The sequence below is a fragment of the Trichosurus vulpecula genome, chromosome 9 (genome assembly GCF_011100635.1).
Source record: "Trichosurus vulpecula isolate mTriVul1 chromosome 9, mTriVul1.pri, whole genome shotgun sequence".
Lineage (NCBI taxonomy): Eukaryota > Metazoa > Chordata > Mammalia > Diprotodontia > Phalangeridae > Trichosurus > Trichosurus vulpecula.
Window position 1 is genome coordinate 201156327 of NC_050581.1, and position 24513 is coordinate 201180839.

At 42.8% G+C, this 24513-nt stretch overlaps 1 protein-coding gene across 1 annotated transcript in view; it reads right to left on the reverse strand.

The window, feature by feature from the left end:
• Positions 1–24513, reverse strand: part of GLI3 (GLI family zinc finger 3) — a 273969-nt gene that overhangs the window by 173563 nt on the left and 75893 nt on the right. Inside the window, exon 2 of the mRNA XM_036738670.1 lies at positions 17105–17347. Coding sequence (XP_036594565.1) covers positions 17105–17347 — 243 coding nt within the window. The remainder of the gene's footprint in view (positions 1–17104; positions 17348–24513) is intronic.

A 24513-nucleotide genomic window follows, 5' to 3' on the forward strand; every position in this document is an offset into this window, starting at 1 on the left:
TTTTCTCTCTCTATTTTGCTTTGTTTCATTTCTTCTTTCTTGTGGTTCATTCCATTGGTTCTAATTATTCTTTACAACATGACTAATGTCAAAATATGTTTAATATGGCCCAGGACCCTACAAACACTGATAAAAATGGCTCCGAACACGTTCTAGGACTGTAGAACCCACGAAATATTAGAGGGAAGCAGGGCTCTAGCCCAGGACAGCCTGGATGGTAGCTGGGTAAGGTCTATCGCACACGGAGCTGGGAGCGGAGCAGGGCAGAACCCAGCATGGGCTGCGGCTGGACCAACCACACCAGGAGCCGGGCGGAACAGGGCCTAGCACCCTGAATCAGGGAGCTGTGGCAGTTACCAGACTTCTCAATCCACAAACACCAAAGACAACAGAGAAGGTTAATGGGAAAAGCTTTGGGGACAGAGTGAAAGGAGTTCACGGTTCAGCCACAGCCCAGGGGGCAGTGGAGTTGGTGCAGATACAGAACTACAGCTGCAGTTTCTTCTGGCCCCAGGCCCACCTGGTGGGAGGAATTAAGTGGCAGATCAGAGCAGGAGTGCAGAGCCTTCTTAAGATCTGAGTCTAGTCCAGGTTGTCGGTTATTGGGGGAGGAGGAGTGCTGGTGTGGCAGAGCTTGCTGTGTAGAAATAGCTCTGAAAAAAACAGTGCATCCCCTCAAGCTTGGAACAAAATACTCTCTACTCCACAAGTGGTCATAGCCTGACGAAAAACTCAAGGGTCAAGTAGTTGGCTGGGAACATGGCCAGGCAGTGAAAACAGACTCAGATTCAGACTCAGACTTTGGAATCTTTCTTTGGTGACAAAGAAGACCAAAACATACCAGAAGTAGTCAACAAAGTCAAAGAGCCCACATCAAAAGCCTCCAAGAAAAACATGAACTCGTCTCAGGCCATGGAAGAGCTCAAAAAGGATTTGAAAAAGCAAGTTAGAGAAGTAGAGGAAAAATTGGGAAGAGAAATGACATTGATGTGAGAAAACCATGAAAAACAAGTCAATGACTTGCTAAAGGAGACCCAACAAAATACTGAAAAAACAACACCTTAAAAAATAGACTAACTCAAATGGCAAAAGAGCTCCAAAAAGCCAATGAGGAGAAGAATGCCTTGAAAGGCAGAAATAGCCAAATGGAAAAGGAGGTCCAAAAGACTACTGAAGAAAATACTACCCTAAAAATTAGATTGGAGCAAGGGGAAGCTAGTGACTTTATGAGAAATCAAGATATTATAAAACAGAACCAAAGAAATGAAAAAAAATGGAAGACAATCTCAAATATCTCATTGTAAAAATCACCAACCTGGAAAATAGATCCAGGAGAGATAATTTAAAAATTATTGGACTACCTTAAAGCCATGATCAAGAAAAGAGCCTAGATATCATCTTTGAAGAAACTATCAAGGAGAACTGCCCTGATATTCTAGAGTCAGAGGGTAAAATAGAAATTGAAAGAATCCACCCATCACCTCCTCGAAAAGATCACAAAAAGAAAACTCCTAGGAATGTTGTCACCAAATTCCAGAGCTCCCAGATCAAGGAGAAAATAGTGCAAACAGCCAGAAAAAAACAATTTGAATATTGTGGAAACACAATCAGAATAATACAAGATCTAGAAGCTTCTACATTAAGGGATCGAAGGGCTTGGAATATGATATTCCAGAAGTCAATGGAGCTAGGATTAAACCAAGAATCACCTACCCAGCAAAACTGAGTATCATGCTCCAAGGCAAAATATGGATTTTCAACAAAATAGAGGAATTTCAAGGTTTCTCAGTGAAAAGACCAGAGCTGAATAGAAAATTTGACTCTCAAACACAAGAATCAAGAGAAGCATGAAAAGGCAAACAAGAAAGAGAAATCATAAGGGACTTACTAAAGTTGAACTGTTTTGCTTGTATTCCTCCATGGAAAGATGATGTGTATAATTCATGAGACCTCAGTATTAGGGTAGCTGAAAGGAATATATATATATATATATATATATATACATATATATATATGTATATATATATATACATATATATATACGTATATATATATATATATATATATGTAGACAGAGGGCACAAGAAGAGTTGAATATGAAGGGATGACATCTAATAAAATAAAATAAAATATTGAGAGAGGGAGAAAGGGAGAGATAGAATGGGGTAAATTAACTCGCATAAAAGTGGCAAGAAAAAACAGTTCTGTTGGGAGGGAAGTGGGGGGGGCAGGTGAGGGGGAATGAGTGAATCTTGCTCTCATCCAATTTGACCTGAGGAGGGAACAACATACACACTCAAGTGGGTATCTTACCCCACAGGAAAGAAGGAGGAAGGAGATCAAAAAGGGGGAATGATAGGCAGATTGGGGGAGGAGGTAATCAAAAGCAAACACTTTCAAAAAGGGACAGGGTCAAGGGAGAAAATTGGATAAAGGGGGATAGGATAGGAAGGAGCAAAATATAGTTAATCTTTCACAACATGAGTATTGTGGAAGGGTTTTGCACGATGATACACATGTGGCCTATATTGAATTGCTTGCCTTCTTAGGGAGGGTGGGTGGGCAGGGAAGAGGAGAGAGAATTTGGAACTAAAAGTTTTAAAAGAAGATGCTCAAAAAATAAGTTTAATATGAATGTATATGTAGAGCATATATCAGATTGCATGCCATCAGGGTGGGGGAGAGGGGCAGCAAATTTAAAACTCAACAGCTTGTAGAACTGAATATTGTAGACTAAAAATAAATAAATAAAATTTTAAAAAATAAATATATAACATTAAAAAGAGAGAGAGAAATGAAAACTCCCTAAACCTTTCTTCTCACAATTAACCAATGAATACGCATGTTGGGTGAAGTCCAGCTTTCCACATTACAATCCTGTGGCCTGAAGTCTCAGGACTCCTACCTAGCTCTTCTAAAGGGGCAGAATTTCAAGCAGAATTTACCACCACAGCCAAGACAGGCCCTGCCTGCTAATATGACACACTTGGCTCAGGCAGACTGAGATTCAAACAACGTCATCCCAAATCCCAAGTCTAGGAGGGACCTCAAAGGTCTTCTTCTCTAGCACACAGTAGGCAGCTAGGGAGCACCACAGTGCATAGAGCACATTCCCTATAGTGAGGAAAACCTGAGTTCAAATCCTTCCTGTGTGACCATGGGCAAGTGACTTAATCTTTACCTACCTCAATTTCTTCAACTGTAAAGGGTAACAATAGCACGTACCTCTCAGGGTTGTTGTGAGGATGGAATGAGATCGTAAAAGCATTTAGCCCAGTGCCTGGCACATAGGAGGAATTCTATAAATATTTTTAGTGTGATGGGTTGCTCTGTCCTTCTCTCCTTTCCCTCTCAAATTCAAAATGTGATTCCCTTGACAAAATCCTGGCCACATGGCCACCCAGCCTCTCTTTGAAAGCCCCCAATGAGGTGGGGAGGGGTCTGTTTTGGGTGCTGGGAAGTAAAGTCTAAGAAAAGGAAAACAAATAGAAGAAAAACGAGCAATGGTCTGCCAAGATTTTTATAACAAATTATTTTTGCCATCAAGAACAGTAAAGAGAGCCACCTGGGTTGTGAACTGGAAGCCCTGGCCTGTGAGTCATTTGCAGGGACAAAACTCTCTCAGATGTCTTTGTCATAGTCCAAGTCAAAGGGCAGATCATGACCAAGGGCCCTCTGCATGATCAATGGACTTCCCACAGCCAGGGAGCACAAGAGGACTTTACTCCAGGTCACGCATATTGGTGGCTGCATTTCACCTAAAAAGTGAAAGCTTGGAACATGGCTGTCTATTTCAAGTTGGTACTAGACTGCAAGATTCTTGAGGCAGAAGCAGCCACCTTCTTTGTCTTTGTTTCTCCCTTATGTCTCAGCACAGTCCTTGGCACACCAGCAGATGCCAATTAACTATTGAGTCAAATTTCAATAGCAAGACTTTCATTTGTAAACAACCAAGTCAAACAAACAAATACCAGCATTGTTTCCCTAGTGGCTTTCTGAGAAAGGACAGGCCAAATTTATGTTCGCAAATATGAAAAGCAAATTGATTTCAGCAGCTTGCCCTCAGCTGTCAGTACTGCAGAGGTTTGTACACCCACTATAACATCCTCTTTAGAGAAAAGCAAGGCCAGTAGGCAAAGTGAAGTCAGGTTAAGCTAATGAACACTGAGGAATCACTTACTATGTCATCAGGCCCTATACTAAGACACTAGACCCAGAGGCAGTGCCCCCAAAGTCAGCACGAACAGCCACCCGGCTAGCCCCATGACCACCCGCAGGCAGAACATCAGTGTGAATACCACGCCTCTACCCTGGGACAGCTCTCATCATTTGGAAGGTTGTCCTCACAGGAAGCCTACCTTGGCATCCCTCTCCTTGCTCTTAGCTGTTCCCTCAGGGTCAAACAGAGGAAAGTTAATCCTTCTTACACTAGAATAGTACCAACAAGTCCCTCCTAAGCCTTCTCCTCTTCAGACTAAACAACCTCGGGTCTTTCAACCAGTCTTCAGAGGGCAGGAACTCAAGGCTGTTCACCAACCTGGCTTCCCTTCTCTGGATAATCTAACTTTTCAAAGCCTTTCTTAATGTACATCACCCAGAACTGAGTCCAACATCCCTGATATGGACTGCAAGGACGATACCCAGCAAGACACCCATTCACCTGCAGAAGCTGAGGGTGAGGTGGGGGGTACAGCACCACCAAGGGCAAACGGTCCCAAAGATAATGGAAGTCAAGGAGTCTCGGAGCTGTCACTGCTTTTCAGCCTGGTCCACACCAAACAGCATCTGTGCCTTCCAGGCATCCACATCTCTCACACACAGTCTCCAAGATGACACTCCACCAGCCAGAGAAATGTGAACAGGTGCACCCATTAAATATGCAAAACAGGCATCTTTTCTCCCCACTCAAAAGATTTTTTTTTTAATTCTAAGGGGCTTCAGAAGTCAGAAGGAACAAGGACCCCAAGGAAAGACAGACAGGTAGAAAAAAAAGCACATACAAACCCACACACCTCATGTCTCTAGGCACCAGCAAGTAAGGAGACATTTTCACAGCCCCCTTCCACAGAAACTAAAATGCAAGCCAATTAAAAACACAGCCTTGCTTTTCTTAAAGCCAATTCTTCAGGTTTTGCTAATTAGTGACTATTAGTCCCGTCCTCAGAGCTGAGCAGCATGAGGAAGCATACCAGGGGTATGTTTTCAATCACTGCATATTTGCATGGGAAATGAATCATATTTTCCATGAGGAATTTGGGAGAGGCTGGGGGCGGAAGAGAAGGGGGGAAGGGCAGCCAGCTCCTGCCAATACAACTGCAAACGACAGCAGGGACTCTGGGGGTGAAGCCTGTGCTCCTACAAGGTTGGAAGTCCTCAAGATAAGAGGCACCACAGAGCAGAAGGACCTGACACACAAACCCCTGCTAGAACCACTGAGAAAACAAGTGTTTTCACAATAAAAGAGAATATAGAAGGGTTGGGGAAGGTTCTGTCCACTGTCCTCAGGGCCTTATAAAGAGGATCTGCAGGGGACTATGGTACAGGAGAAAGCCCATGAGCTGGGAGGTGGGAGAGGTGGCTTCTCATCCCTGCTATGCTGCTGACATCCTGGGTGAGCTGAGACAAATTGTTTCAACTCTTTGAGCCTCAGTTTCCCCTAATGTAATATGAGTTTAAACTAGATGGTATCTTCCACGTCCAGTGGACCTATTTTAAGAAACCAGTTTGATGGAACCCTGAGAACTGCATCCTTGAGGGCAGACATTATTTTCCCATTGTTTTTGTATTCTAGACACCAAGCAAAATGCTCTGGAAATTGCAGGCACTTGTTAAATATTTGCCGAATGGTGTTGGATTAATAGAAGCACAAAATCTCAGACTAGGAGAGCTGGGGTGCGAGGGGGGTGGGAGGGAATAAATGACTGGACACTCCCTAGAATGCATTTGCATAATCTCTAAATGATGAAGATTATGATCATGTAGGCTGACACTGATGAGGTGATGATAATAGTGATTATAAATAATAATAAATCCAACCTGCACCTTGGTCCAAAGAATGTTAAATAGAAAAGACTAATATCAGGATAACAACTTGTCCTCCAGCCAACTCTCTCTGACACCATCAAGAAGAAGGAGCTCATCCCAGTCTCAGAGCTCATCAGAATCCTTTTAGCAGGTGAAAGTCTACAAAAGGCTTCCTTCAGAATACCTCATTCAGAATCTTGGGGCAAGTGCCATTATCATCCCCACTATCTAAATAAGGAAACCAAGGATCCATGAGATGAGCTGATCTTCCAAGGTCCCGTATAGAATGACTGTTGGAGGTGGCAGAACAAAAGAGATCCTGACACTAGGACTCTTAAAGTGCTCCAGCCCAGGGATCTGTGGGCTGATGAGCAATTAAGGGAGTAACCTATCTGTGGACGCTACACAATATAGGAGGAAGAATGTTGGATGAGAAGCCAGCAAGTGAGGTTCAGGTTCAAGTTGTGGCACTTAAAAGCTGTGTGACTTTGGCTAAGACTCTTAGCTTTTCTGAGCCTCTGCTTCCTCATCAAAAAAGAAAAAAAGAAAAGCATGATGCCTTATGTCTCAGGGAAAGTGGGAGGGAAGTACTTTCTAAAGAAATAACCCATTGAAAATCATTTTTTAAGCACCGATTATGTGCTAGGCATTGGGTATTTGAGGATAACAGTGGAACAGCCTCTGGCCTCAAGGAACTTATATTCTACTGGGGGATACAACATGGACATAAGTATATATTTATAAGGAAATTTAGACAAATAATTACATATTTATGGGCAAAAATAGCGAAGATAAATATCAGGCAAATTTGGGCTGATGAGTACACTATCAGAGGGAGACTCATGATAGATATTCTAGAGAACATGGCAATAGGGCAGAGTTCTTTGAAGAAATCTGCTAAAAAATAAAGCTCGGGACAAGAGCTTCCTGATGTATGCCTATCTCTACTATCTTCAGCAAGGGACTGTTCATCCCTTCCACCACCCCATCCCCCTAAGAGCCATGAAGTTTTTATGCTCAACATATGTTGTGAGTGTTTAAAGCATGACACCCTTGAATCTTCTTTTACCTTCCTTTCTTTCCTCTTCCTCTTCCCCTTCCCTTCCATTCCCCTGCCTTTCCCTTCCCTTTCCTCTCTGTTATGTGAAACTGCGAAGAGTTTGGTTCCTGCCCTGGTCTGGTAACTGCAGCTTGCAAAGTTGCAGGATTTTGCCCACAATAAGATAATTTTTTCTCTAACAATTAAAACATACGGATACCCTTCTGAGGTAAATATATGTGTGTGTATATTTATATTTTTCCCTTTTCCTGTGTTACAGGAAGTCTTCCCACACTTTTGAAACCCAGAGTGAGTGTATATATAGAAACACAAATTAGGCATCTTGAAAAGTCTACATTTTCCAACCACAGAGAAATGAAGGCATTACTGAGTGTGTTCACAGATGCACTCTGCTGGATTTGAGGAGCCAGGCACAGCTGGCAAGACACTAAAGTAAATGGACCAACGGTCTGGTTAGTACTCTATGCCTGTTAACTACTAGCAGACTGAAATGGCTGATGGGACCAAAAGCTCTGAGCTTCACACTTACAGGAACAGAGTTGTTATTAAAAAAAAAAAATAAGAAGCTTATCTGACTCCTCAAAAGTGACTCATCCATAGTGAATTGCATGGACAGTCTGGACCCCTTTCTCCCTGGACCAACCTTTCCCTCATTTTCATTTTGTATATTACATCAATCCTAGGCACAAAGGAACTCATTGCCTGCTATTCCACTATCATTTGAAGGACTTAGAGTGAGAAATCAAAGTATAAAAGTTTTCTTGCAAGCATAGTCATGTCTAGTGACTCTTGGAGCATTTGCTGTAACAAAACATAAGTAGAGAGTGCCCCTTGTGTTGCAAACGTGTATTTGGTCAAGGGATTTTCAAGGGATAAACTGTGGTATACTTGCATGTTTTCCATTGAAGGTAGCAAGGAAAGACCCATCAACTCAAACAAGAGTTTTCAAATCACTTCAAACATTTCTTTGAGCACAGGAATAAGGCCAAGATTCAACCCATAAAGATGAACTCACCAAGAAACAGACTCGGGTTTATAGGGGATGTCAGAGGTGATATAATAAAGGCCACATGGAAGCAAGACTCAATCCAAAATATACCCAACTAATTAGCCTCTGCCTAAAGGCCTGTAATGATGGGGAATTCACCTCCTCCCAAGGCAGTCCATTCTATTTTTGGATACAGCTTCTTAGAAATTTTCTCCTTATCATGAAATAAATCAACACCAAATTAAAAGGGAATAATGGAGATGAGAAGATAGAGTGTGCAATTATAAATGGAAAAAGGAGAAGATCACATGCATCAACATGGTTTATCACCATTATCAAAGTAAGTTGGACTAATGCAAATCAATCACCACAGCAAGAAGGCCAAAGAGCTCAGAAACTGACAAAACTAACACCACCTGATCATCTACCTATCCCAACAGAGAGTAAAGGCATCCAAGAGCAACACTAGATTAGAATACAATCATGTTTGAAAAATCTTGCAGAGATGGATGGCAGATGGTTATAATTAATATTACAAACAGAAAACAAGAAGCAATAAAAGCAGATTTAAATAAATATTGGCAGGAGATCTAATTAAGTCAAATCATAGCAAAGATCTTTTTACGACTGGAAGAGAGAAAACAATACAGATTTTAAAAAATCTGTGAACATTTATTTAATAAACTATCTTCTCTATCAGTGACAACTGAACCACCACATTTGGACTCTAACTTCATAAGTAGCATGTGCTTTATGAAACGGTAGATACTTGGGACTAAGGAAAATCCACCTTCGCCCTTAAATGTGACCAAGCATAAACAAAGAAAATGTAGGTTATGTTCAGAGTGATTTTGAGGGGTCAAGTCTCAAAATAACTGAAAGAGGGCAAGATCCATTTGGAAAATCACAAAATTACTATAGAAAAAGGCAACCAAGGAAACATTAATAACTACCTATCCATAATGGTACCTACTTTCTCATCTCTGCAAAATCACTGCAAATTTATATACAAATTAAGAGGATCTTTCATGCACACACATGTGTATATTAGAGAGAGAGAGAGAGAGAGAGAGAGAGAGAAATATGAAAGTACTTGGGTAATCTATTACCCAGTGTGGCAACCCCAAATCAGATAGCCATGCCATTCACATATGATATATATCTTTGAAAAACTGTGGGAGGTATGAGTGTATATCAATATCTATAATCTATATAATGTTTAAGTGCCAGATGCTACATTAAGTGTTTTACAAATATTATATCATCTGATTCTCACATACACATGTATGTATACAGTTCCATCACCAATAAAATCATTCACAAGAGTGGGACTAAGAGGTGCCCTGGGATGAGCAAGCTGCTTTCCTGCTCTTTCTGTAGTATGAGATATAAATCTTTCTGTTGATTTTTATAGTCCTTTGGTACCTGGCTCCAGGCTTCCTTTCCAGTCATGTTATGCATTATTGTTCTTCAAATACCGTGCCCTCTGCCAGCTAAACCAGCCTACATACTAGTCTCCACACAGTCATCTCTAATTTCTTGGACTTCCCATGGTCTACATGTACTCATTCCTCACCTCCACTTCCTAGAATCCCCAGATTCTTTTCAATTTCAGTTTGTGTCATCTGCTACAGGATGGCTATCTTGATCCCCCTGTCCTAGTTCTCTATCTTGGAAATTATGCTGTATATGTTCCTTATTTAATTTTGTTGTATTTTATCATTCCCCACAATATCATGTAAGCTCCTTGAGGCCAGCAACTCTTTTCTTTGTATCACCAGATCTTAGCCCAGTATCAGACAAATAGTCAAGGAGTCGCATATTCCCCTTGCTGTATGATTGGACTCAGCCCATACTTCTCCATCTAGTCCATGAGAATATTGTGAAAAATTCTGTCAAATTCCCTATCACCATTAAGGCTTACTATGGCTATGCCAATCCCCTGACCTATTGGTAAATGGCAAAATCTAAAAGATAAATCAAACCCATCTCTGAAAATTATTCTCCTATAGCTTACAATGTTTTTTTCTATTTTTAAGAGATCCTTGTCCCCACATGGATCACCAAGTGGGAAAGATACAAACCAAAGCAAGCTACCCTGCAGAAAACTGCATGATGAAAGTAAACTCAAGGAGGTAGGAATAAAATGGGAGATCAGAGGGAGCAACCTTCCAAATATTTGCCAAACATTCTGTCAAAAAACTTAAAGATAATTCCCCAAATCAATTTTTGGAGCGGCAGAAACAAAAAAAAAAAGTTAGGTTGAGACATTTTTCTGGACTAGGATAATTTAGAAGGTCAGCAGGAGAAATCTGTCACTGGGTTGGGTGCAAGCCCAGAGTACAGCTGCAACACCAGCAGAGACACCAGAATGGCACCACAGCAGCAGCATCAGGGGCTCTCAGAACAGAGAAGATAAGGGGAGACAGACAACTGGTTAGAAAGAGATTCCAGTGGACCCTCTGCTGGCACTAGGTGAAACTGGCACTGATTGGCAATTCTATCGCTCACAGCAGCTCTAGATTACAGTTCCAGGAAAGAGAATACTTGTGGTTGTTCACAAGGGAGCAGAGAGCCTGGTCTCAGTTCAGCTGTTGAGCAAGGACCCTTGCTGGGTAAAAACCAGAGCACAGACCAGCAGAGCAGTGACCACATCTCTACCTGGATCACACCACCTTGGAAGCAGCAAAAACTTGCAGATTCCCAGAACTAGCTCTGAAAACACCAACACCAAAAAGCCTGAATCTTGGGGAGTGCCTCAGCTCCCCCAGATGAGCAGAACCCAACCTTAACATAAAGTTCAAAGTCAAGAAATAGACTAGTAAAAGAATCTGCAAACAATGAAAAAAGAACTTGACCATAAAAAAGCTACTACGGTGGCAGGTAAGACCAAAACACAATGTCAGAAGAAAACAACAGTGCTACAACCAAAGTCTCCAAGAAAAGTTCTAATTGTACTTAAGCCCAATAAGAATTCCTGGAAGAGTTGAAGAAAGAGATTGAGGTTGTAGAGTAAAAAATGGGAAAAGAAATGAAAGTGATACAAGATAATTATGAAAAGGGAATTAACAGCTTAGGGAAAGAAGTACAAGAACAAATTGAAAAAAATAGCACCTAAAAAAAAACAGAATTGACCTAATGGTAAAAGAGCCACAAAAGTCCACTAAAGAAAAGAAGCTCTTAAAAAGCAGAATTGGCCAAATGGAAAGGAGGTACAAATGTAGAAAATCATTCTTTAACAATTAGAATTGGGCAACTTGAAGGAAATGACTTTATAAGACCTCAAGAAACAATAAAACAAAGTTGAAAGAATGAAAAAGTAGAAGAAAATGTGAAATATATTATCAGAAAAACAACTGACCTGGAAAATAGATCAAGGAGAAATAATTTAAGAATGATTGGACTACGAGAAAGCCATGAACAAAAAAAAGAGCCTAGACATCATATTTCATGAAATTATAAAGGAAAACTGCCCCTAATATCTTAGATCCAGAGAATAAAATAGAAATGGAAAGAATCATCTGATTGCTTTCTGAAAGAGATCCCCAAATGGAAACTCCCAGAAATATTACTGCCCAACTGCAGAGTTCTGAGGTCAAAAAGAAAGTATTGCAAGCAGCAAGATAAATGTAATGCAAATATTGTGAAGCCACCATCAGGATCACACAAGATTAAGGGAGCAGAGGGCTTGGAATATGATATTCTGGAAGGCAAAGGAGCTAGGATTACAATCAAGAATAACCTACCAAGAAAAACTAAGTATAATCCTCTAGGGCAAACAGTGGATTTTTAATGAAATAGAGAATTTTCAAGCATTTCTGATAAGACAAGAACTGAATTAAAAATTTGACATTCAAACCCAAGACTCAATAGAAGCATAAAAAGGTAAACATGAAAGAGAAATCATGAGACTCAATAAAATTAAACAATTTACATTCTTATATGAGAAGGTGATTCATGTAACTCCTAAGAACTTTATCATTACTAGAGCAGTCAAGTTTACATAGACAGAGGGCATGAGTGTGAGTTGATTATATTGGAATGATGATCTCAAAAAAAAGTGAAGGGGTGAGAAAGAGGAATGCCCTGAGTTAAGGTTGGGGGGGGGGAATTCTCACATAAAAGAGATATACAAGGAAGAGCTTTTACAGTGGAGGGCAGAAGAACCAGGAGATCACTGTGCACAGTAACAGCTATTTGTTCCTCTCTCTTTCACCAAGGGACCATTCCAGCTTCTTCTTATTATCCTTCAAAACTCCCCTCCAACCCTTCCTTCTACATAAAACCTTTTTTAATCCCCCAGAGAAACTTCTGCCTCTCCAAAATGTAATTTTATTTATTTGGTATATTCCTACATATGTACTTGTTACCTACTGGTCCCCAATTGAATGTAAGTTGTTTGGAGGCAAGGAATATTTTTGCTTTTGTCCTTGTGTCCCCAGCACTGAGCATGGTGCCTAGCACACAGAAGGGACTTCATACACATTTGCTAACTGATGGACTTATCCATTCATATATTTCCCTGATAACACTACACTCCAATTCAATTCTGCTTCAGGGTTCTTCCTTGGCCGTACACTGCTTCCCGCTCACACTCACCAAGTACCTCTCCACTGCCCTAGGGATTTTCGATTTCAGTTCCTCAAAGGCAGGAGTGGCCCATTACTTACAGCTAAACAGGACTCAAAATGCACTCCTGGTATGGAAAAGATTGGCCCCGACATCTATTTAAGAATATGGCCAATTGACCACCCCAAAAAGGCTATGTAGAAAATTGTTAAGAATTTTCAGAACTGGGCCTTGAGGACAAAGTAGTGCCTGTGAGAACAGGGATGGACCATAGACCAGTTATCCAAGAGAAACTTAATAAAACTATTGAATTACAAGGAACACTCCCATGAAGTATGATGGCCAGCTGTGCTAAATCTCATAGGAAAGATGAATAGAGCCAATGTGATTGGATGACCCTAATACTTCCAGTAGGTCTGTGAATTCTGTTGTATAGCTATTCCTTCTAACAGTGCAGACTTCAATCCATCCACACCTTCTCAACCTGGCCAATTCTGGCCAATGGTTCTTCATAAATCATTCAAAGAGGATCTAGCCAATGACTTAGAGGCTGCCCTTTTATTACGTTAAGATCCACAGATCTTGGAATCTATAGATTCCAAGGATGCAATTCATAGATAAACATCTATAAAGTGCCTACTATGTGACAGGCACTGTGCCAAATGCTGAGGATACAAAAAAGAGGCAAAACACAGTGCCTGCCCTCAAGAAGCTTACAATATAATTGGGAAGATAACAAGCAAGCAAACATTGGCAAACAAGCTGTATACAGGCTAAGGAGGAAATATTTACTAAAGAAAGGCATTAGAATTAAGATAGTTTGTGAATGGCTTCCCATAGAAAGTGGAATTTTATTTAGGACTTAAAGGAGGCAAATAGGCAGAGATAAGGAGGGAGAGAATTCCAGACATGGGGAACAGCCAGAGAAAATGTCCAGAGTGAGAGGATGAAGAGTCCAGTTCATGGAACAGACAGGAGACCAGTATCACTAGATAGAAAAGTATGTGATGGAGAGTAAAGTGAACTGGAAAAGTAGTTGGGGCTGGGTTATGAAGAGCTTTGAATGCCAAGCAGAGCATTTTGTACTTGATCCTGGCAACGATGGGGAGCCACCAGAGTTTGAGTGGGGAAGGGGAACAGACTGGACCTGAGCTTTAGAAAAAAAAAAATCTCTTTGGTGGCTGAAGGGAGGAAGGATTGGAGTGAGGAGAGACTATAGGCAGGCAGACCCACCAGCAAGCTATTACAAAAGTCCAGGCATGAGGTGATAAGGGATACAACTGGGCTGTTCCACTGTCCATGTGATGCTGACTACACAACCAGCCCACCTTTTTTCCTTGTTCTCAAGAATGTCTATAATGCTACTTTTCCCATAACAGCCAACACTATGGCCATGCTCCAGTCTATTTAGACTAGTCATGTGGGTTTCCATGGTTTTGGGTCACTTGCTACTATACATCTTCTGAGAGGTACAGGGAGACCAATAATTAGCAGCCATATGGCTCTGGGAGGATACTAGTATGAAAACAATGGTTTGTGAACGAAGTAGCAGCTTGGGATCAGAACAAGCCTCTCTCAATTCCTCCTGTGGGAGCCAGCATTCTCTTCTTCCTGTGGGGTGCTAGGGCTGGCCCCCTGTCCACAGATTGTGTCTGTTCAAAGTACTGTCCAAGGGGATACACTAACCCAACAGGCTGCTCAACCAGCTACAGATCACAGAGGTTGACAAAGGAAGAAATTGAAGCGTGATGGGTGTTGTTTAGGTAGAAGGAAGAACTCCCTAGAAATCAATGTTGCTTAGAGATAGAATTCTTCCTGTGCTCCCTCCCTCCTCAAATCACCCAGAATCTTCTTAGCTGTTTATACATTGTCACCCACAGTTACCCACTGACAACCCTCTCACCCCAGTAGGAGTTCAGCTTCTTACAGGCAGGAACTGTTTTTTTGTTTTGTCTGGTTATTCCCAGGACTTGACACTTAGTAGGTGCTCAATCATGTTTGTTGCTACACAATTTCCTTCCCTAGAAATCATTCCAATCTAAATAGGGATTTTTCTTCATGGGATTATTTAACAAGGGTCCTACAGGAGGATTTAGGAATGAACTACATTCATCAAGGGCTCCTCTAACCCTGTAATTCCATATATTTGTGCTCCAGCAGATTCATATTGCAACTGAAGAGAAGATTTTTGAAAACAGAAGTGCTTCTGGGATTTTTTCTTTTTCTTTCTTTTTTTAAATTTTAAACAATATACCTTCTCTTTTGCCTCCATGCAAGTCTTTCTCTGATGCCTCATCATGGCAAGGGACGGGCAAAAGCCTTCAGAGGTTCTGGGATTGCATCTGTCCCCAGAGCATGGGGCTCACTCAGGAGCACCAAAACGATGCCCGACTTCTGTTTGGCTTTCTTCTTTTAGCTTCCACTCCTATATCTTTTACTTACTAGTTAGTGGTTCTGGCCAAGATGCTTATTTTCAGTTCCTGCATCCAGGACAGGAGTTAGATGGAAGAAATGGTCTTTCAGTTTCCTTGGAGGTCTGTAACTCTAAGCCTGTCATCCAGTAAACTAGTGAAAATTGTTCTAGGGCCTAGAGCAATTAAAGATTCACTTTTAATACTACTCTTGATCATTCATATCAAATTCATTATGAATCACGGCAGAAATCCTACTGTATGTGAACTCAAAATACCCGAGGATCCCATGATCTGAAGTCACTGAATTCTGGGGCTTGGAGTTTGGAGTTTGGATGAGACAGCCTCTCAGGTGCCTCCAGCTCTGAATCTCTCTTGACACAATGGGAGCTCTTCTGGACACAGCCTGTTCAGAAGGTCTGGGCAAGGCTCAGTTGAAAGCCATCACATTGGAACAGAGCAAGCTTTGGGCCTTGGTCCTTAGGCTAGCTCCAACACAAACTTTCTGGCTGACCTTGGGAAAGGCCTTTGCCTTCTCTAGGGCTCACCTTCCCAGCCTATAAGATGAAGATGAAGACACTGGGCTTGGCAATGTTCCTGTTCAAACATTTTAAGGCCAGATACTGCAAGTTCCATCTTTCCCTTCCATTAGTCTGGCCTAATTCTCAGGCCCACCTGAGTCAGGGTTCTTTGACACAAACAGATACATAGCATTCAGGGCCTGGGATCATCCCCATAACTTTTTCCTCTAACCCAAACTAGCACTATTAAAAGAAATTAATTAACCTTCCATCTTTATTAACAATCCTACTCTGTCAGGGGAAAGAAGCAATTGGTGAGCCTTGCTTAGGTTGTGCTGGACCCTTTGATCTGCACCCTGATGAGGGAACATTCCCTCATGTTCCAAGTCCACTAACGAAGGGGATGAAATTAGCTTTTATCCTAGGCACTTTCTTTAGCAAAAAAACAGGCACTAATCAGCTGTCCTCACCAATCAGTCATCTGGCTAATGACCTTTTCCCTCAGAACACTAAAATTTCTGAATGATGAGGAAGAAGGCAAACACGAGCCAGCCCCTCTTGTCGGGTCTCGGCGGCGCATCTGGAGTCGGCGACAAGGAGGTTAAATGGCAAAGCTTCATCTTAGGCTTGGCGATAAATCTGCAATATACAAGCCCCTGCTTTGACGCCTCAATGTGCACTCCATTAGCCCCCAATGAATGGAGACCTTTTAATTAGAAGCAGATCTCCCTCCCTCTCACCACACACACCAAAAAAAAAAAAAAATACAAATGCAAACCAAAATCTTAGTCATTACATCTTGCCCTGAGAGAAAATAATTATCCATCTGCATTCAGGTTATAGTGAAATTCTTACTCTTTACTAATATCTAAAAGGAACCCGAAAAGTTTAAGGTTAGTCTCCATTCTGACAGCAGCCTAATATGAAAAAAATCATCCCCACATTCAGTAACCTTCCATTTCCAACAGTCTATGCTTCTCGGGAATAAATCCATATTTTCCTCTTCTTTTCTCCCTCCCTTTCTCTCCCTCCCTCCCTCCCTCCCTCCTTCCCCTAAGAAACTCCAGTTATCAATGGGCATGTTTTTTTTTTCCACAAATCTTCTGGGGAAAGTCTGTGGTTTAATGATGCGCCCCCCCCCAAACACACACACACACACACACACACACACACACACACACAATCTCTTCTTTCTGCATGCAGAACTCCCCTACAGATACAGCTATTCTGATCAGAGTTACAGGAAGGTCTTTGAATTAACAACAGATGAGTTATCCTCTTGAAGCCTGAAACTAACGTGCACCCCCCCACCCAGTGCTTTGGAGACTTAAGGAGATGCCTCCCTTAAAAAAAAAGTTGGGGGAGGAGGAAGTAGGAAAGGGGAGGAGAAGCCCAAAAGAGTTGGGAAATGTTTAAAGATTAATGCCACCCAAAGATTTAATCCTACACGTGACACCAACAGCCACACACAACTCTGTCAGCCCATCACCCCTCTTGCACTTTTTGCTGGGGATGAGGATCTGTGACTTACGGTAATGGGGCTCCATGTAGCCATTCCTGGGGTCCATGGTAAACACTGTCCCACGGTATGGCACGGAGGGCTCTGTAAGGTGAGGCATGGATCCATGAATCTCCTTCTTTATTAGCGAGGCGCGCTCCTCACTGGACGTGGAAGGCTCCTCGTTGATCTTACCGAGCCCTTGGCCGCTCTGTGGCTGCATGGCCACTGCGTTTCTCCTCTCTCGGGAATAGGTCTGTACAGGACTTTCATCCTCTGTGGAGGGAAGAAAAATTCAAGTCTCTATCAATCCACTTTCAGTTCCTTTGTTCTCAGATATTATCCAAGACCGCAGTCCCCCCCTCCTTGTCTTTGTTCAACTTTAGATAGGATAGGGAGTTTCAGGAGAAGGGGTGCTGCTGTGTGTCTGTGATTATGAATGAGCACAAAGTAAGCAGAGAGAGCAAAAAGGAGAGAGAATTCGCATGCTGTCCTGGAGGTTTTCCATTTACTACTGAATTATCAGGGATGTTAGTAAGTCATAAACAACCAGCTCAAATGTATCATATGTCCCATCACTTGGGGGACCCCAATAAAAATTTGGGCCACTCAACTAAATTCCCAGGGAAGGTATCTACATCTCCAAGATCCAAATATCTACGGCCAGCCAAGTAAGGGAAGTGAAACTCATGAGTGATGCCAAACTAACTCTGCTCAGACATGGCTCTTAATTCATCTTTCCAGAACAACTTTCTTTCATGTTTCTGAAAAGCCAGCATATACTTTATCTATACATTGACCAGGTTTACTGAACTTTTCTCTCTTTTTTTCTTCTTTAATATAAGGGATGGATATTCAAAAGAGACAGATATATTGGGGAAAGTAGGTGACACAAGAACAAAGGTGAAAAATAAAAAATTATTTTTCAATGTGGTCAGCACTCATTTGAGAAAAATCTGGCTGAGCAACGTGCTAGCAAAGCACGCAGCAGAGGAAATCAGGAAGCAAAAGGCCCCTAGTAGGAGCTCTGAGCACATGGGCAGCAGCCATGGCAAAGGTTCTGAGGTGATAACTAAGTGCTGCTTGGGATGCCCCTGGGGAAAAAATAGGACAAAGAGGCTGAGTGGTCAGGGAGGGGTTGGCATGGAGATGTGTCCCCATTTAACTCTGAGGAACATTGATGCAGCGTCTTCTGTGTGTCCTCCCAGCACTGAACTGCATGCCTGTCCCTTCTACAACCATGAAAAGCCAATGCACTCGAACAAACCTTTATGACAGGCCTGTAACGCCCAAGCACCATCCTAGGTGTTAGGCTGGGCATACAAAGCCAAAAAGGAAACAGGCCCTGCCCCTAAAGAACTCATTTCCCACTAAGGGAAAATGAGAGGTGACACTGAAAAGTAAATGCAGTTCATATGCAAAGGAAAATGAAGGTAATTTTGGAAGGAGAGCACATCCAAATGGGGTGGCACAGGGGCTCAGGGAAGGAACCATATGGAGAATGTCCTTTGAAATTAACCCTGGAGGGAATGGAGGATTTCAAGAGGAAAAAGTGAGGAGAGAGAATGTGCCAGGGATGAGGAGAAGTCTGGGGAAAGGCATGGAGGTGAGAGATACAATTCCTTCTACAAGGAATAGCATGTAGGACCTGTTGGCTGAAACTCCAAGTGTTGAGGGGTACTAAAGTGAATTGTCTAGAAAGAGGAGTGAGGGTCAAACTGTATAGGGTATTAAAATGCCAGAGGAGTCCGTATTTTATCTTAGAGATGCTAGGAAGGCATTGAAGCTTCTTGAGCAACAAAATGACATAAGCCAGAGGGGCTGTGCAGGTGCAGGTTATGTGGATTTACACATTCATCTCAGCATAAAGCTCATATCTGAATCTCCCCCAAAGTATTGGGGAAGAACCTACTGCATGGATTTTACTATGGACAGTTGCATATGCTCTTCTACCCCTACCTTTATGATCCAATTCAGTATTATGCACAAGTATGTGCTGTGCCTTGGGGATAAAAAGACCAGCAAACAAAAAACAGTCTCTGCCCTCAAAGGGCTTACAGTTTATAGGCATGCAACAAAAGGTGCGTAAAAATGCCATATGTTCCAAATGTTCCAGTGACCTTAACCCACTGATGACTTCTGATCCAGAAATCTTCTTGCCAACAACCTTCTACTTCCCCCACCCCCTCACCAAGAAATTACAGCTACCACCTTGGGAAAGCCTGCCCTTTCGTGACCTAAAGGTGACTGGGATGCATTGCTACAACCACATGCTCGAGAGCTGACTTAGAAGGCCTGTTCAGTCAAAACCCCCAGCACTAGCACCGAGTTCAACTTTTGCCTCAGGAATGCATAGCTTAAAATGTACTCCCTCGATTGACGATACATCCTGGCGCTAGTTAGCCAATGGATCCCCTTCACTTTGTAACTGTGAATGGGGACAAAACAGTTATGATGTGTCTGGGCAACACATCAAAAATACAACATCTGGGCCCATCCCAAAGCCCAGGCTTTGGTACAGATAAAAGGAAACTGGTCATGGGCACGTCAAATGGCACATGGCTCGCTAATTGGACCAGCAAGCTTCTCCAGCTGGGCAGGTATCTCCTGGAGGTCCATGCTCTTTCCCTGCCCAAACACATTGTGCTCCCTCAGCTCTTTGGATGGGGCTTCAATACTAAATGTGAAATTTTATGCAATAGCAAATACAATTGTAAATCCCAAGGAAGTGTCCCAAGTGATTCACAGCATCCCTCAATCAGAGATTTGGAGCTGGAAGGGTCAATCAAGGTCATCTAATCCAAGACCGAAATTTTATAGAAAAAGAAACTGAGGCCCCAAGGTCACATGATATGGAAATGGAAGAGCAGGGATTGGAACCCAAGTCCTCTGTCTCTTTCTACTGTTTCATGCTACCAATTCAATGTCTAAATAAACAAGCAAGTGCCTACTATGTTCCAGGTACCACGCTAGATACCATGAATTAAAAACAAAACAAAAAAGAAAGCAAAAGACTCTTTCCTCAAGGAGTTAACATTCTAGTCATAGAATGAGAAAATATCATCTACAAATATCTAGCACAGTGCCTGGCACATAGTAGGTACTTAATAAATGCTTATTTCTTTCCTTTCCTTATGGGGATAGCCAATACATGAGCACAGTAGTCTGGGCTTGGAAGCAGGAAAACAGGTTCAAATAACTGTGCCTCCATCCCTGACTAGCTGGGAAGCAAGATCTTTTATATCTCCCAGCCTCGGTTTCTTCATCTGTTGAACATGAATAATAAAAACTTGAGTCCTTAGGTTATCGTGACATGAGAATAGTATAATGCCCCAAAAACGTTGTGTGAGCCTTTGGGTGCTACAAAAACGCAAGCTTTTACTGTTATTATTTACAATAATAACTATTATTAACCATTAGTGTTGTCATTAAATTCCAAAGTATGTCACACTAATACAAGCCACCTCCAGTGGGGAAGACTGCTAATAATTGACAGATGGAGGGGGTTAAGCCCATAACCAACATGTTTTGTTGTCTTAGAGAACTTGTGGGCACACACAAAAGGAACATCAGGTATAAACGTCTGCAGCCCACCCCCACGGCACCCCCCACACCATTCCTGAAAGTTTGGGTTGCATCTGAGAGCCCTGAATTCCCAACGCCCGGGAGAAGGAGCTGACATATCAAGAGCTACAGAAGTCTTTGCCACTCTTCCCAGGAGGAGGGAGTGAAAGAATAAGAAATAAGTCTGTAGGGTCCCCCCCTCCACCTGGCAAAGAGACGAGTGCCCTTGAATGCAAAATGGCCTGGGTTTGGATCTGAGGCTGCAGATTTGCTGACTCCTTCAAACAAATCGATTGTCCCATTGTTTTGGGCAGATCTCTACTCCTCCAAACCCAATAATTAAAGGATGAATTACTAGTTTAATCTGTCAAAGAACCTGAAAGAAAGCCTGGAATGGGGGGGGGGGGTGTAATCTCCCCTCCTCCACATTTTAGCATATTGATTTTTAAAAGCTGTTCAAGTAATGCTTTGTAGTAACTTTTTGTTTTAAAAAAGACACACACCCTTTTCCATCCTTCTGGTGAATGCTTCCAGCCATGAGTCTGCATTTGACCTTAACAAGCTGTAGAGGCAGGGGGTTTTCAGTTATGTAAAAGTGAAAGGGTGCCTAACACACTGAAACTTACATTAGGTTTTATAAAAATTCTTATATAATCGGGACACAGCCAAAGTCATATTTTCCACTCGTTCACTCTCTGGCTTAAAACTTTTATATCAGCCTTCAACCTCAAGTGAACCTTCCCCAATGAGGTACCAATTTCTTAAGGAAGGGCGGGGGGTGGGGGGCGGTGTATTTCCAGAGAAAATAGTTAAGGACGAGGAGCAGCCTAGGGCTACCGAGTCGGGGGATCGGTTTGGACAAGCTGCATTTGTCTATTTCTGTTTTTAAAATGGCTTTCAGCGTTTTCATCCTGCTTCCAAAATTAACTTTCCCTATGCCCCAACTGCGGTCCAAGCATAAACTTAGCTCCTCGAAGGTGTAAATATTTATGTGACAGTTCAATAGGTCTGTACTCAGCCTCTCTCAAGATGGGTATTAGGAATCAAGTTTCATCACTTGAGGCTGACCTCTGGGTTTTGTTTTCGGTTGGCGGCAGGATTTTCTTCCTTCTCTTTCATTCTTCCCTCTCCCCTCCCCCCAACCCTTTCCGTGATTGCTTTTAGGGGAAAAGAAATCCAAGTTCACTTTTAGGTAAACTGCTTTTTTTCCTATAGGGAAACTCAAAGTGTGAGGAGGAAAAAAAAAGTCTGAAAAGAAACAATAAAAATGAAGGGTCTGATACAGAAAGGATTTGTTTTGGCAGAGAGCAAAGTCAGTGTAGGCAGGACGGCTATTCAACATCTTTCCCATGCTATACCCTATCGATAAACTTCTGTCAGGAAAAAGCAACTTCTGCAGATTTGGGGGCAACAAAATGAAATGGGGAGGACAAGCTTCGTGGCGAGTTTGCCGCTGCCCCGGATCAGAGATGTTTTTGATGGAATCGCGAAGGAAAAACTTGACAGAGCATGCACTCTGGAATCCAAATCAGCCAGTGGACTGAAAGCCCTCTCTATCCGCTCAAAGGGAAGCTTTCTCTGCCGGAATCCTGCCTGCTCTCCAGGCTGCGACAGCCACTCCAGCGAGCCAAAAGACGAAAGCTGTCTAATCTTGTTCAACGCGGCTGAATTGTTCCATAAAGTTTAAGGCTGAGTGCGGACAGGCACTGCGAGCCGGAATCATTGACAGAAACAGACTGTCCACCATGGCAACAAGTGGGAGGCTAGTGCCCGAGTGTAAGCAAACAGCCCACTTCTCTGGCAGCCTGTGCCAAGGCCGCCTCACGGCCAAGCTCAGGCCACTGGGACCGTCTTGTTCTGGCTCTCACAGTGACTGGACTCAGAAGAGAAAAAACCGATTTACATTCACATTTCAAGGGAAAACCACCTTAGTCCTGTCCCCATAGCCCCTCCATACCTGCATCCTGGAAACCCAGATTCTCTATGAGAATGGCCCCAGAGGGTGTGGATTTGAGAATCACTTCCAGTTCTCCATGCACACTAGCGTCTGGCTAATCATTCCAAAAAGCAGGCAGCACTGGCTTTCTTACAAAATATCTCTTTCAAACTTTAAAGCATGTGGTTTTTTTTTTTTAATGGAAAAAAAAGTTTTGATGAGTCACTGAGTTTAAACCTGTATATTCTGGAAGCACAGCCCATCCTAACAGCAAAAACTATCTTTGTCCTTAGAGAATCAAAGCTACAACTTTCAAAGACGTCTTTCTTCCCATCTGCGAAACCCTCCGAAGCCATGACCAACCAGGCACCCCTAAGGGTATGACCAGGTTTTAGTAGCATCCTATACCTTTACCAGCTTCTGCTTTCTGTCCTGGTTCTTCAACTGTACTGCAGGATCCTCACTTGGATGAGCAAACCGCCCCCCCCCCTCCCCGCCCCAGTCCCAGTCCCAGTCCCCCAAGCCAGGCAGTCGTACTTACAGCTCAGTCCCACCAAGCCCCTGCTGGCTAGTTAGGCTCTGTCTGTAAGCTTGCCTGCTCACTTGTTCACTCTCTTCCTCTCATCCTGGCTGGGATGCTCTGGCTCTGCAGAAATGCCTTCCTCGAGGTCCCCAGCCTGTGTCTCTGTCTCCCTGCGAGAGGCTGTGTGGCTCCCATTAGAGGAATTAAGAGCGGCTGGGGCTCTGCTAAGTTTAACAAGCTCATTAGTATTCTGGCTGGGTGCGGCTTCCTAGTGAACTCTCCCCATTGAGGCTGCTTCTCTCTAGGAGCCGGGGTCAGGCTGCTAATCATTAAATCAAACTAATGTCACCCTATCACAATCAGCCCCCGAGAAGGAGGGTTTATTATTCCAGTTTATGCTAAATAAATGGGGGGGGGGGGGACGACAAATGGTCTCCCAGCAAGGTCAACAGCAGTTTCAATTACAAGACAAACTTAACAAGAGTTGATATAAACCAAGCAGGCTGTATTGACTTAGGAGCAGGCAGTCCCTCTATGCTGCTGTCTCCCTGCCTGGCCTGACACTCCAGCGGGCTTGTATAGGAATGCACACTGGGGAAAGAAAGGCAGGGGGGCCGGGGGCTTTTCTTTGCCAGACTTGGTGAGTGCACAGAGGCTGGCTGCTCATTCACGTTTCCCCAACGAGAGAGCTGCTCAGCTCAATTCACGCGGCACAAAGGCTGAGGCCCAGACCTCAATGGACCCAGGGAAACATGTTCAAAACTCGGCTCTCTATTGTGACTGAATTTCTTAACATCTTTTCAAAAAGCGGAGAATGCCTTGAGGCTAAAGGAAGAAACAGGCTAATGGTGAATTGGGAATAGTGAGCAAATTTCAGAACCCTTTCCTCCGAGCTTTTGAGGTTGAAAGCAGGCTCTCGCCTTTCAAGTTTCAAAGTCCTTTTTCCTCCTGCAGTGTCACAGAAGGATTTGAAAGAAGGTAATTGTGCTCACAGTCTCCCTGATCAGAGCTTACGTCCTCTTTCTGGTATTTCGGAATACTCCTCGCAATAATGGTGCGTGCAGCTCAATCCCTTCCCGGGCCTGCACTCGGCTATTGCTCATTAAGTGAACAATTGATAGCATGAAATGCCTTTTATGTGCAAGGTCTGGATGGAAGATAAGCATTCTCGTCCTCTGCATTTGGTTTACTAAGGAAACTCTCCATCATTAAATCACAAAACCCAAGTCAGAATATCGGTCTTTCCCAGAAAAGTAGCTCTTAGCTTACTGAGAGCCAAAATGATGGGGGCCAGAGGGATGTGGTGGGTTTTTTTTTTTTCCTTAGAAGGCCTGCATGCTTAAATGCTCAGATTCCTCATAGAGAGAAACCCGTAATAAAGAAACAACAGGGCCATGTTTAAGACCGACTTGGGATGGG